This window comes from Paralichthys olivaceus, chromosome 16 (genome assembly GCF_024713975.1).
Source record: "Paralichthys olivaceus isolate ysfri-2021 chromosome 16, ASM2471397v2, whole genome shotgun sequence".
NCBI lineage: Eukaryota > Metazoa > Chordata > Actinopteri > Pleuronectiformes > Paralichthyidae > Paralichthys > Paralichthys olivaceus.
The window spans coordinates 11248659-11261072 of record NC_091108.1 but is presented as its reverse complement, the minus strand read 5'-3'; the positions used below and the strand labels follow the sequence as shown (position 1 = coordinate 11261072).

Here is a 12414-nt window from a genome sequence, read left to right as displayed (position 1 = left end):
TTTTCACACCATTGAAGCGTTTATTAATGGATCCTTTTTTTACAATCATTATACAGTACATTGATCAGTGGAGCAAAAAATAGAAAAAGAACGTTTGTGTTAACCGACATTCTTAAAAAGCTCCTAAACACACACAGGGCATGTCCTTCATCCTTTTAGTCTTTTAACATTTACATACAGCGTGTCCATAAACATTTTAAACAGATAAAAGAGATATAGACTATAATTTATTGATATTATTATTTAATGTTAAACTTCTTTCTGTCACATTGGTAAATTGCATTTAACAACAATCACATTGCATATCTTTTGATTTGGAGGCCGTCCACATCAACATGTCTTCTTGTCACTTCTGCTTCATTTCACCCCAAATTACTTTTAACCCACATCTCGTCATTTTGTCGATTGTATCAAGTATCGCCAAATTTGACGAAGACAAATTCCTCAAATGTTTTTCTCTTAATGTGTCTCTTATTGCACACAGCATTTAAAGCTCGAAACTGTGACAGCCAGTTGAGTGTCTAAAGAATTTTTACGAGACTTCTCTTTGAAGCATTTAGATGACCGGCGACGCTACCAGCTGAGAATGTTCATCCTTTCTGTTGCAACAGCTCAGACAATAGATGTTTAATAGAGAATTAAAAAGTGATGACAGTGCTTCTAGTGAAAGAAAGAAGTAAATACGTTTACTACAATGGATCAATCTTCTTGATCACTCTATAGAGATAGAGGAAATACAAAGTCAGCTGATCTTTATGTCCCTGAAAGTCATTATCCTTTCTGAGAGAAGTGAGAAATAAAGTGTGCAGGTGTTTCCTCCCACTCTGCATTAACATACATGAGTGTACTGTGCAAAGTCATAAGGAGGTAAATCAGTGTTGGGATGGAATGAGATCAAAGTGTTTCCACTAAATCTGTGAAATATGCTCTGGTTAATCATGCCGGGGTGGAAGTGAGAAGCCTGCACAAACTCTGCTGTGTTCATATTGAAAGCAGCCCCCCTCATCAGAAACAGCACAGATGGAGTTTCATTGGTAACACTGGTGACGGTCCACGGAGCGATGCGGGTTGGATGTCGTGCAGACGGAGACAAGTGAGGACCGGGCGATGTATTTATTTAGAGATGGCTTTCTCTGCCTGCTGCCGATGGTGGCTGTGAGCATGCCTGTGGCAAAAAAAACAAGAATAAGACTCGAGCACATGGACGTTCCAGTAAATGTCCAAACACAGCGCACGTGTTAAAATTTGACAGGTGGGAGAGAGAGGAGATGTTCACCTCGTGAGGTCCTCTATGTCCACCAACATGGCGTCCTGCTCCACATGCAGCTCATCCCTCATTAGGAGCAACTGCACCAGCTCTTCATTTAAACCTGTGTCAGATCATACATGGTTTTTAAAAAGTCCTTCATACCATGTACCATAAGTATTTCTGACACCCCGAAGTGACATCCAATCCCCAGATAGGCAATGACAATATATTGTGTGCAATACAAAATTGGGCCTGTTTTACTTATTGTTGTTGTAGTTTATTTTTTCTATGACTCTGTGTCTGTCATTGTTTCTATCTCGATTATCTGTTCTCATGTTGTTGCTCATTACTTAGTGAGCTGAAGACAATATTCCACTTTGGTGGACAATACAGTTCTACTCTACTCTACGCTTTGAAAATGCTTTAAAAAACTATAAACTGAAAATAACCATAAAACTGAAAGGGAACTATTGGCAAAAATGTAATGTAGAATAATCCTCATGATGTTTTTACTAGTTGGTTTCATCTAAATTGTATCAATTGTAGTTTTCTTTACCCTGGAAAAGGTCCTTTATATTTAAATACTATATTCACATCGAGGGGACCCTCTCTACGGAGGCCACCATGTTTTTTACATTAGTCCAGACTGGACACACTAAACACCTTTTGAGTTTTTATGATAATTAAAGGCTACCAAAGGTTATTTTTCCTGTTTGGAAGGAGAGGGTGAGGTGAGGGGTGTTCAGCTGCAACATGAAATTTCAACACTAGATATCACAAAATTCTACACACTGTACCTTTAAGTCTTTAAAATATCTTAAGCCTTCTTTCACGTTTCTGGACAGTTAAAGAGCAGAGATCTCAGTAATTTTAAAAGGGAAAGATACTTTCTATCTCTTTTCTTTCCTCTAAAGCAGTAGAAGGTATATTAAAGAGTTTGTAGCAACACTAAAGTTGAAACTGCTGCTGATTATTCTTCACATTGGATATTTTTTCACCAGCACACAATAATATGCAAACATAGCAGGAAGACAGTAGAATTTGTTGAGTGTATCTATTATCTTCCAGGTGATCTGTTCTACTCACTCTGGATCTGTGAGTGTAAGTCATTTGTGATGACTTGCAGCTGACCAAGACTCATGTCCCTCATGTCCCCTCGCCTCAAATTCCTCTTCATCAAGCACTCGCTGATGTGAGGCAAATGGGGAAGCTGCAGATGTAAACACACAAACACAGACAAAGGAAAATGCTGTATAGATTTACGTGCACCACATTGTTCATCAACAATCTTTTCATTGTGAGTATCAGGGGGTTTCTCTTGGTCACACAGACACACACACACACACACACACACACTATTTTAAAGTATGACCTTTTGTGAGAACATGCATTTATTGTGTTGTGTTTACTGTATTATTCTGTTCTGTGTTTCTCTCTCTAACTGACTAACCAAGTCAGCCACAGGTGAGCGTCTGTGCAGCTGTATCTGCCTCTCCACCTCCACCTGCATGCGGGCCATGGGTCGAGCTAGGGCCAACGCCACCCTGGCCTCCTCCTGCAGTCTCCGCTGCACCCGCCAGAACCCGCTGCAGTCATCTAACGCGTCAGAGTCCTCCTCTGCCGTGTCCCGGTCTGACAACGAAGAGCTCTGCTTGCTCTATAGGGGAAGTAGTGTAAGTGATATGATGTTGGCCACAATGTGGGTTCTCTGTGATAACAAAGAGCAATGAGAATATGTGGGACGAGACCGAAACAGTATGCATACCACAGGTGAAAGGGGTGTGTCCAGACTGGTTTCTGTCCTGCTGTCCTCGGCATCACTGTCTTTGTCACTGTTGCTGTCATTGACAAAACACACCTGCAGGTTCACCCCACTCTGCAGCCTGAGGAGAAACACACACAGGACACAAGAGGAAATGTTGACGTCATAATGAAACATTTACGATTTTATCTACACACAAACATTTCAAAAGACAGTAACTACAGAATGTGAGATTAGTTATGAATATAAGTCTTTATATTTATCCCAATATACAAGATGTGCCGAAAATATATCCTAGAAAATTGTGCATATTCATTTATCGAAGAGAGGAGTGGAAAGTGGAGAAGCTGGGTAATGTTTGAGGAAAATATTCAAGCAGTTGTAGGATTCTTTACTGAATAATTGCAAACTCATTTCATTTATTGTAATTTCCACACATAAAGCAAAAAGTTTTGTAGGTCTCTGTACTCTGGCTGTTTCTCATGTGCCAGGTTACACAGGAAATGATTTGAATCAGTTTGTAACGAGTGCTACTGTTTTGTCATTGCAAAAAAAAAAGCTTGAATATTTGTGTTTTGTTTTGGCAATGGGGAATGGTAGCACATACTCACAATAAACATTTTGCAAAAGATTCAAAGGAAATACCTCCTCTTTAAAATGCTCATGTGAACGATGTGTCACAGATGGCAAATGTATTGTGATTTCTCTTAAAATACTGGGTCACATGGTTTGTGCTAAAAAAGGGGAATACACAAAACTTTGCTTTCAACTTTGTGGTGTTGTTTAAAGACCCTTTCCTGGTGGTGAGGTCCATAATGAAGTCTTCAGAGTCGTTGCTTGAGTTGACTTCTACCCCATCCATCAGCATCTTTAGGATAAATTAGAACATCTACTGTGACCCTGGACCTTACTGCAAAACATAAGTGCCCGACCTCACTAATGCTCTTAGTAATAAATGGGTGTCCCTGCAGCCAGGTTCTAAAATCCTATGGAAAGAGCAGCAGAGGCAGTTATAGAAGCAGATTAATGTCCTTAGTTTTGGAATACCTTGTTCAGTGATTGCTCAGGAAGTACAGTGGGTCGTCAACTAACCAGAAGTTCGATGGTTCAATTCTTCCTGCTGAAGTGCCCTTGGGGCAAGACCTTGAAGCCCACTTTACCCCTGGTGGCTGTACCATCAGCGTGTGAGTGATGTGTGACAGAGAAAGTGCTGCACATATATGCACTGTATTAATGTGTGTGTATGGGGGAATGGCAAAACTGTACTGTAAATAACTCTGAGTGGTCATCAAGACTAGAAAAGCTGCTTTATAAATACAGACCATTCTAATATATTCATGTGTCCACATACTTTTGGCCATGATGTCATGTCCTGACTGTGAGCTCATCATGCAAAAAGAAAAGAAACCGAAAACTTCAGCTAAACAATTCAAGGGACAGACATCACTCCGGGTCGTCCACAACGGTTACATGGAAGCCATTGAAACCTCAACCTCAGCATTTCCAAAAGCTCAAAACACAATTCACTGAATTCCAGATTATGATACTCTGAAAGAACCTAAGAACCCAAAGGAACCTCCCCCTCCAGCCTTTATAAGGATGACAACAATACCACACAAATGTCACTAACTGGACACGGTGGTGTTGGAATTTCCAACCCAAACCAAATCCCAGAGGGTGCAGGCTTACCTCCAGAGGAGATCACATGAACCCATCCCCACCAATCACAGCATCTGACACACATCAGGCACCACTTCTTCTTTCAGGAGCATTCAAGAAACTAGTGCACACACATATATACAAACATCTGCACTTCCTCAAATGGAAGCCACTTCCATGGGGGGGGGGCTGGGGGGGGGGGGGGGTCACTGCAGGTTTAAGCTGTCATGAAAAGAAAGACGAGTCCTTTCATAGATGTAGTGGCTTTGGTTTACCAACTTGTTTCTGATGTAATGCAACTCTTTCCACTGTGTGTGTGTGTGTGTGTGTGTGTTTGTGGACGTCACACACCTCAGCTACAAATATCTTTTTAATGTGAAAAAAAGTTTGATTTCACATGTCGATTCTTATGTATGTATATTTTTGGAGTGAAAGCTTTAGGATGCATAATGTTATTAATAATGCTATTTATCAGTGAAACATTATTTAAGATGCAATTTTGTAACAGATCTTATAGGAACAATTTATACAAATCCTATAATCCATTCACTGTAATGCATTTTTTTAAAGAATGCACTGCTTTATTGGCAGAATATAGATATTGGCTTTGCCACACAATGATCATATCAGCCATATACTGTTTTGAACAATTTCACCATCACTGCATCCCTGTTTTTTATTGCAGTCTGTAACGTCATTTTCATTGGGAAATATATTTCATTTTAGCGTGAGAAGAATCAACAAATGTCTGATTCATGAAGCCAGGTCACATTAGTTTCTGCATTAGGGACTCACACACCATGAGGTTAACCATCGTGCCACCTCCTCCATGCTGCACTGTTCCCACACTCATGCTTCTTTGTTCTGCTGCTCGGGCGTAAATCAGTGATGGCTCAGTCCGACATTATTTCCCCTTTGACTGTTAACAAAACCTTTCACTTTCACTTTCACTCAGGAGGCTTGCTCGTTCCCAACTCTGACAGAGACACGAGCGGAAGGTAATTCCAAGTATTTACTTCACTCCGCCTTTTACACTGTACCTCACTCATCACCACACAATCCAATTTCCGCAGAACTCTCTGTCGTTTGTCTTTGTGACCTTTGAGTCAACACGACATTGTTTTTTGGATTTTTGTGTTGTTGGTATAATTTTCTCTCAGTTTTTAGCTGCACTGAGCTGCTGAACAGCTCCCTCTCATGGTTGTTAAATAGCTGCTCGTACTTGTCAGGCAGGGCTCAGGTAACATGTTTCCAAAAGGCTAAGTTTTTTAAATATCACTCTTTCATCATCATGTACTATATGTGCAATATTACTTCTGCACAGTATTATATTAAAGGCATTCATTATCATGTGCAATACTTGCTTCTCATTTGAAATTTCTAATTATACTTTTTTATTCTTATTTGAGTCTTGTTTCCAGTTTATTCTTTTTTATTTATATAATTTATCTCACTTGTGTTGTTATATATTCAGGCGCTTGTCCTCTTTTACTCCTCCTCATTGATATTTTTAACTTCACTTATTTTTTAACACTATTATATTATTCTTTATTATTGTAACTTTGAAGCGAGATCCATAAATGTGATATTTCACTTAATCTGCAAATATTTAATTTTATAAATGGTTTTCATTGGTGGCTAATACTAATACTTCTTGGTTTGTCATTGTGATGAGTAAGTATTACAATAAGGCCCTTTATACAGGACGCATATCCAATCTACAAATCTTATAATAAAGTTTTACACTCTGGCTTTGGAATAAATCAAAAATATTTCCGGTTAATTAATAATTAATTGAAATTAGGGAGTATATCACTGTTTTTGTGCCATTATTCCAAAAATAAAATAAAACAATTTTAAAGCTTCAGTGTCAGCTGTCAGCAGCTAAAATGAAAATATTGGTGCCAACCTTCAAAAAGCTCTGTTGATCAAACTGTAACACACAAACACACACACACACACACACACACACACACTCATTCTATTGAAACCTACCGGGAGGATGGGCCGTTCTTGCTGCAGCTGGTGTAGATGACAGGCTCGTCGTCATAGAAACTGCCAAGGGCAAGTTTCTGCCTGATGGACTCTCTGTCGTTCCTCTGGGCCTGTGAGAAACCCAGAAAAGCGCATGAATACAAAGAATATTGATTTTTTTTCAAAGTGCTGACTGCTCCTCCATCCATGCTTGATTGATCAAGTGGGACATACTCATGAGAGGAAATGATCAAGATGACTGTGTAAATTCATATTTGAATTTTGGTCTTTGTATACTTATGGATACCAAAGCACTATCTGGTTGAAAGGAGGTGTGGTGTCTGAAATGCCATGTGCTGTGTTCTTTTTAAAGGAAGCTGATCTCTGGGTTTGAAGCCCATAGGCCCTGAGGATTCTGATGTCCATAAGTTTAGGCTTTCAGAGGAAAACTGAATGTATACGTTAGGGCATTAGGTCACAGCTCTAACTATCACTCTAAATTTGAGCTGGCACCTTTCCGTCCCTTATACCAGGCAGATGAGGTGGGCTGGAGGAAAGACCAGATGTGTTTTCTGTAGATTTACTGAAACAACTCTCCTATATAAATAGGGAGTTGAAGCTGTTAGCCAGAGAAGGGATTCACATTGGCCCCGGATCTCTCTCCAGGCAGACTGCAGTGCTTGTATTGATGCTGAACTTTTTCTAATAAACCATTTATACAATCAAGAACGGTGTCATTGGATATTCCTTCATCATCTTCACATCATCACTACCCAAATATACAACAGAGGATAAAATGAAAACACAGTAAGGAGGAGGAATGAATGCAAATTATTGGTAAAGAGAACTCAGCTGTCATTATGACTGCATTTAACACTAAGTGAATTATAAAATAGGTTAAGTGCCTTCTCTTCTACTTTCCACAAGCTTAAAGAATAGCTGCAGACATCACCACTTAGATAACACTTTTCCTTTCTTTTTATATGTCTCTAAACAAAAATATCATTTTTGTAACATTTTACAGCCATACACAGAACAAAATCACATTGTTATACTACATTTAGATTTTGATTTAAAAGGCAAATCATATGCTCTGATTTCCAAACCACAGTCCCACAGAAACTCTGCCTTTGCTCGCAGGTCCAAATCCAAGTTTTTATGCATTTATTGCGTCCGCCACGGAGGTTATGTTTCCATTTGTGCTTGTTTTTTGGTTTGCAGTATTACACTTAAACTGCTGAACAGATTGTCAGGAAACCTGGTGGAAGGATGCCATATGGGTTAGCAAAGAACCCATTAAGTGTTGGTGTGAATCTCTATCAGGGGGCGGATCCAGGTTTCATTAACTTCGCTTGTTTTTAACATTTTCACAAATTTCCCGGAGAATAATTTGTGGATCTTGATAAAGAAATCAACTTGATTGAATTTTAGAGGGCTACTGGACCTTGGAGTAGGTGCTGAGTACCATTCTAGTTCAGTCTGTGTTCGCTATGTTATAGACTGTTAACCTGCAGACAACCTGTAAGATGTCCCATACCCCTGATGCATCCTGGGATAGACTACAGCTCTCAGGAGTGCTTGGATGACTCTGGAAAAGCACGATTAACATCATGTTCTGTTTCTGTCAGTTAAGATATCAACAATTCTCTTCTTTTAACCGCATTAAATCTTTAAGGTCATTGGACTCTTGTTGCTCTAAGCTGTCCTTTAGTTCTCACCCACGCTAACTTATCCATCACCAAGACAGCAGTTACTGTATCCATAGTAAACTGGTTAAAGATGCCATGTCATTCTGCTCTTGTATTTCACAACACTCCCTCTGTCCTCTTCTCATGTATCAGGGTGTCTCACTTCTCAGCATCCAGAGATTTCATTGTCCTGATTTAATTCTGACACATTTCCTCCTCCTCTTCTTTAATTTATATTCTTCCATGGATCTATCTGTTTCGCCCTCATCTCAGCTGTAGATGCCGTCAGATCCGGTTTGTCTCTCACTCTACAGAATTGTTTTAGGCCGTTTGATCTTCAAAGTCTCACAGTTTTTGAGTCATATTAAAAAGAAATGTTTCAGCACAGCAGGATTTTCTATTCTGGCCTCATGGAAAGTATATCTCTATTCTGGGATTGTGCCAAATGCCAACATTTCCTATGTGTGTGCGTGTGTGTCTGAAACCCACCCTCATCACCAACAGTCATTGTATAACACCAGCAAAAATGGAGATGTTTCTCTTATGTGACCTGATTCTCTCTCTAAATAATCTGAAAACCGGACCAACACACACACACACACAAACATGCACTCTTTTTGTGACTCATCATTATATGATATTGTGATGTAAGAACATAAATCATAGTTGATCGCCTTGACTCAGCCAACGCAGAGCCTCCTGCTCATCCTCCTCAGACAACTGAATGTCCTCTTCATCATCTGTCTACACACGCACACACACACTATCTTTATTTATATGGAATGAAAAAACACCAAATTGTAATTGTAATTCACTATAAATTGTAGAATAATTCTATGGAAAAAATGAACAAAGCAGGTTATGATTCACATAGACATCAATCGTATTGGGATTGATTCATTTTTGATTTTACAGATAAGGTGTTAAAACACCAAGATGAGCAGATAAATATCACGTAAAAACACATGCACTCCCTCTACAATCACACATGCACTCGTCCAGATGGCTGATTCATCCACAGCAGCACACCCATGATGGATACCCATCACATATACCTGTGAATATTATGCTACATATGCCACACCCTTCAAATGATACACAACCACATACACAAGGAACAAATCTACACACCTGGTAAACGCGTTTCTCCTGGTGAACCATCCTTCAGTGCATCGTACTGAAACAGTCGTCGTGCCCTTTTCTACACTGCAGTGAAGCTAGACCCAGGAGACCCTCTCATATACTGCAGCTCCATTCAGGAGAGGGAGGGAGGGAAGAGAGAGGCATGAGAGAGAGGAGGGGGGGAGTAATGTGGGAACAGGAGAGGAAAGAGTGGGACGAGGCGGAAGCGGAGGAGGAGAGAATAATGAAGGGAGAGATGGAGCTGCTCAGTGCTGCCACGGCTCCTGATCTGTTTTCTGTTCCTCCTTCTTCCTCACTCTCTCCTGGTTTCTCGTTGCTATCTTTCATTTATTGAATCCTGATAAGAGGTGACAGATAAATAAATGAGTGCAGCAGTGGAAAACAAACCATTAAAGAGGCCACAGCTGATCAATGAAACCTCCCCTAATAAATCTCAGCACTTCGGAGCAACACGCCGCCATGGCGTCTGCGTCTCGACCCAAAGCACAGCAGATTTTTAATTGCACGTTGTCTTCTTTGTTTTAGCTCCTAAAGGAATCGGCTCCCCCAGCCCCATTCCAAAAATCACAGATTCAAGTGTGATGAGCCGTATGAGAGAGACAAGGAAGAGCAGAGTGCACGTGCCCACACGTGCGTACACAAACACAAACACACGCCCACACACTACACACACATGCACACAGTTAGTTGTGCTGTGTCACAATGCAGCAGTGGGATGATTAAACAACACATTTTGAATCATCCCTCATCAGCATCAGGAGCCAAATATCCAGAGGCTCCCCTTCCACACATTTCTCTGCAGGCCTTTCTAATCCCACAGTCTCTAACTATACTATACTATACTATACTTTATTACAGCCAGACACAGCGGAGGACTGCAACTTATATTATGTTAACATTACTATATATTGTATCATCAACTTTTGCTCTTTGACTTATTTATCTTTATCTAAATGATTTTGTTACTGTCTGTATTAGTCCTACATAATTACTGACTACACATTTCAATAACTTACATCACATAACGACATCATGTATAGTATTATTATTCTTGCACCAACAATCACTTTGCACTATCCACCTCTTATGGTAATGCATATTTGCACAGCCTCCATAGACACATACTGCTGTACTTCCATAACTCTTGAGGGTTTTTTTTGGTCCTGTATGCTTATTTGAATCCATCTGTCTAAATTTTGTAGATGTCTGTTATTTAGAAACCTGGACCCGGTCTGTTTTCTTCTGGTAAAAGAGATGTCATGGAATTTCTCATAACGGATGAAAGTGGATAAAGGAAACAGGAGGAGAAATCACTCACAGAGATGCTGGAGATTCTGCTTCGCCCTCCACTGTAACAGTCTACAGCCTGTGGTGCAAAGATATCCTGGAGCTCCTCAGCCCAGCTGCGGCTGTTTACCATGCAGCCTCTCCCCCCTCTCTGGTGATGTATATCACAGTTGCCATCGTCCCCACAGTCCTCCCACCAGTGGCCCGCTGTGGCCTTTCTCATGAATAAGTCTCCCTCTTCTTCCTCGTCCCTTTCCACATCATAGTCGTCCATGAAGACGAGCTGTATCAAGAGGGTGGGGCAAATGTCACGTTTCAGGGATGGGCTCAGTGCTCTGGCCAGGACTATGGCCAAAGAGAGAGTGAAGATATTCAGAGGGGGACAGATTTCTCTCTAAAATTGACCACTACAATACTGGCAGTATCAGCCTCTGTGATTTCTATGGTGTCTTTAAATTTTCTGTGACAGAACATATAGAATAAATAGAATAACATAATTGCAATATGGTCTTAGATATTTAACCATGTTAAAGCATGTAACATTTTTCATGCAGACACTTTTTTTTGGTTTGTTATTTTTAATATTTATCTAATACATTCTTCTATGTGCCGTACCTTGTTCTCATTGATACATGAACATTTTGAAAGTTTAACAGACTTCCATGACCCATGTATCCATTAGAGAAAAAAACACTGCTGATTATTTAAGTGAAAAAATATAAAAAGACAAAAGTTACATATATTTGTACTTACACACATACATGTATGCCAATCTCCATACATATGCACATGATGTAAATATAAAGTATTTGAATATAAAGGGCCTTTTCTGGGGTAAAGAAAACTACAATATAATATATATCTAGATGAAACGAACTAGTGAAAACATCAGAATTATTCCAAATTAAATTTCTGCCAATAGATCCCTTTCACCTAAATCTTACACACTGGACCTTCAAAGAAAAATTTAAAAAATTGTGTTTATTACCATTAACTGATTGCATGACAATTACACAGACTTCATAATACAAGTGAACTTCCCTGTGGGGACAGGAGAGATTTATCTTAACTTATGTAATCACAGTATTCAGTCCATTTTCACCATCTAATTTCTGCTCTTTATCTTTGGTTCCTAATTGTATATGTTAAACTTTCCATAGTATAGATTTGATCAACCATATATTGAAATATGATATATAGTACATGCTGTGCAGTATACTCACCTACATTGTAGACATGTGACGATTCCATAAAATGCAAGTAAAAGTGCAAAAGCAGCATTACAGAAGACAACTGCTGTTCCCAAGCATGGATTAAAAGATTTCTTTTGCAGAGCAGTTTTACTCCTGAGCTCAGTGCTCTTAATTCTTGCCAACTAACACTCTAGAGCCGTTTTAAATGAAATGCAGACAAGCGTCCATGCTCATAGACCAGCATTGCACGTCTCTGTTGTCAAGTGTGGCTTAGTTTCAGTGATGTGTGGAGATCCTTGATTTGTGTGTGTCTTGCCATGGGGGGATTGGAGGAGATAACACCATGTGGAAATATATAGGAACAGACAGAATGGGGTGGGTGCACACTGCATGAGTGCAGCAATCTGATTTCTAAAATATTACTGTTACCAGGCTGATGGAAAATATGTCTTATGTTAT

At 39.7% G+C, this 12414-nt stretch overlaps 1 protein-coding gene across 2 annotated transcripts; it reads right to left on the bottom strand.

The window, feature by feature from the left end:
• On the bottom strand, positions 1–12228 carry LOC109640724 (schwannomin-interacting protein 1). 2 transcript variants are annotated; one of them, XM_020104908.2, is made up of 8 exons: positions 11986–12228; positions 10794–11045; positions 6666–6775; positions 3015–3132; positions 2700–2906; positions 2336–2459; positions 1277–1370; positions 1–1165 (listed from the first exon to the last, which is right to left on the bottom strand). In XM_020104908.2, exons 2-8 carry the CDS (start codon positions 11034–11036, stop codon positions 1114–1116), a joined length of 948 nt encoding a protein of 315 aa, XP_019960467.1. In that variant the 5' UTR covers positions 11037–11045; positions 11986–12228; the 3' UTR covers positions 1–1113. The 2 variants fall into 2 exon arrangements, with proteins under 2 accessions (XP_019960467.1, XP_019960475.1); XM_020104916.2 differs by lacking the exons at positions 10794–11045; positions 11986–12228 and adding an exon at positions 9464–9733.
• Positions 12229–12414: the final 186 nt, after the last annotated feature.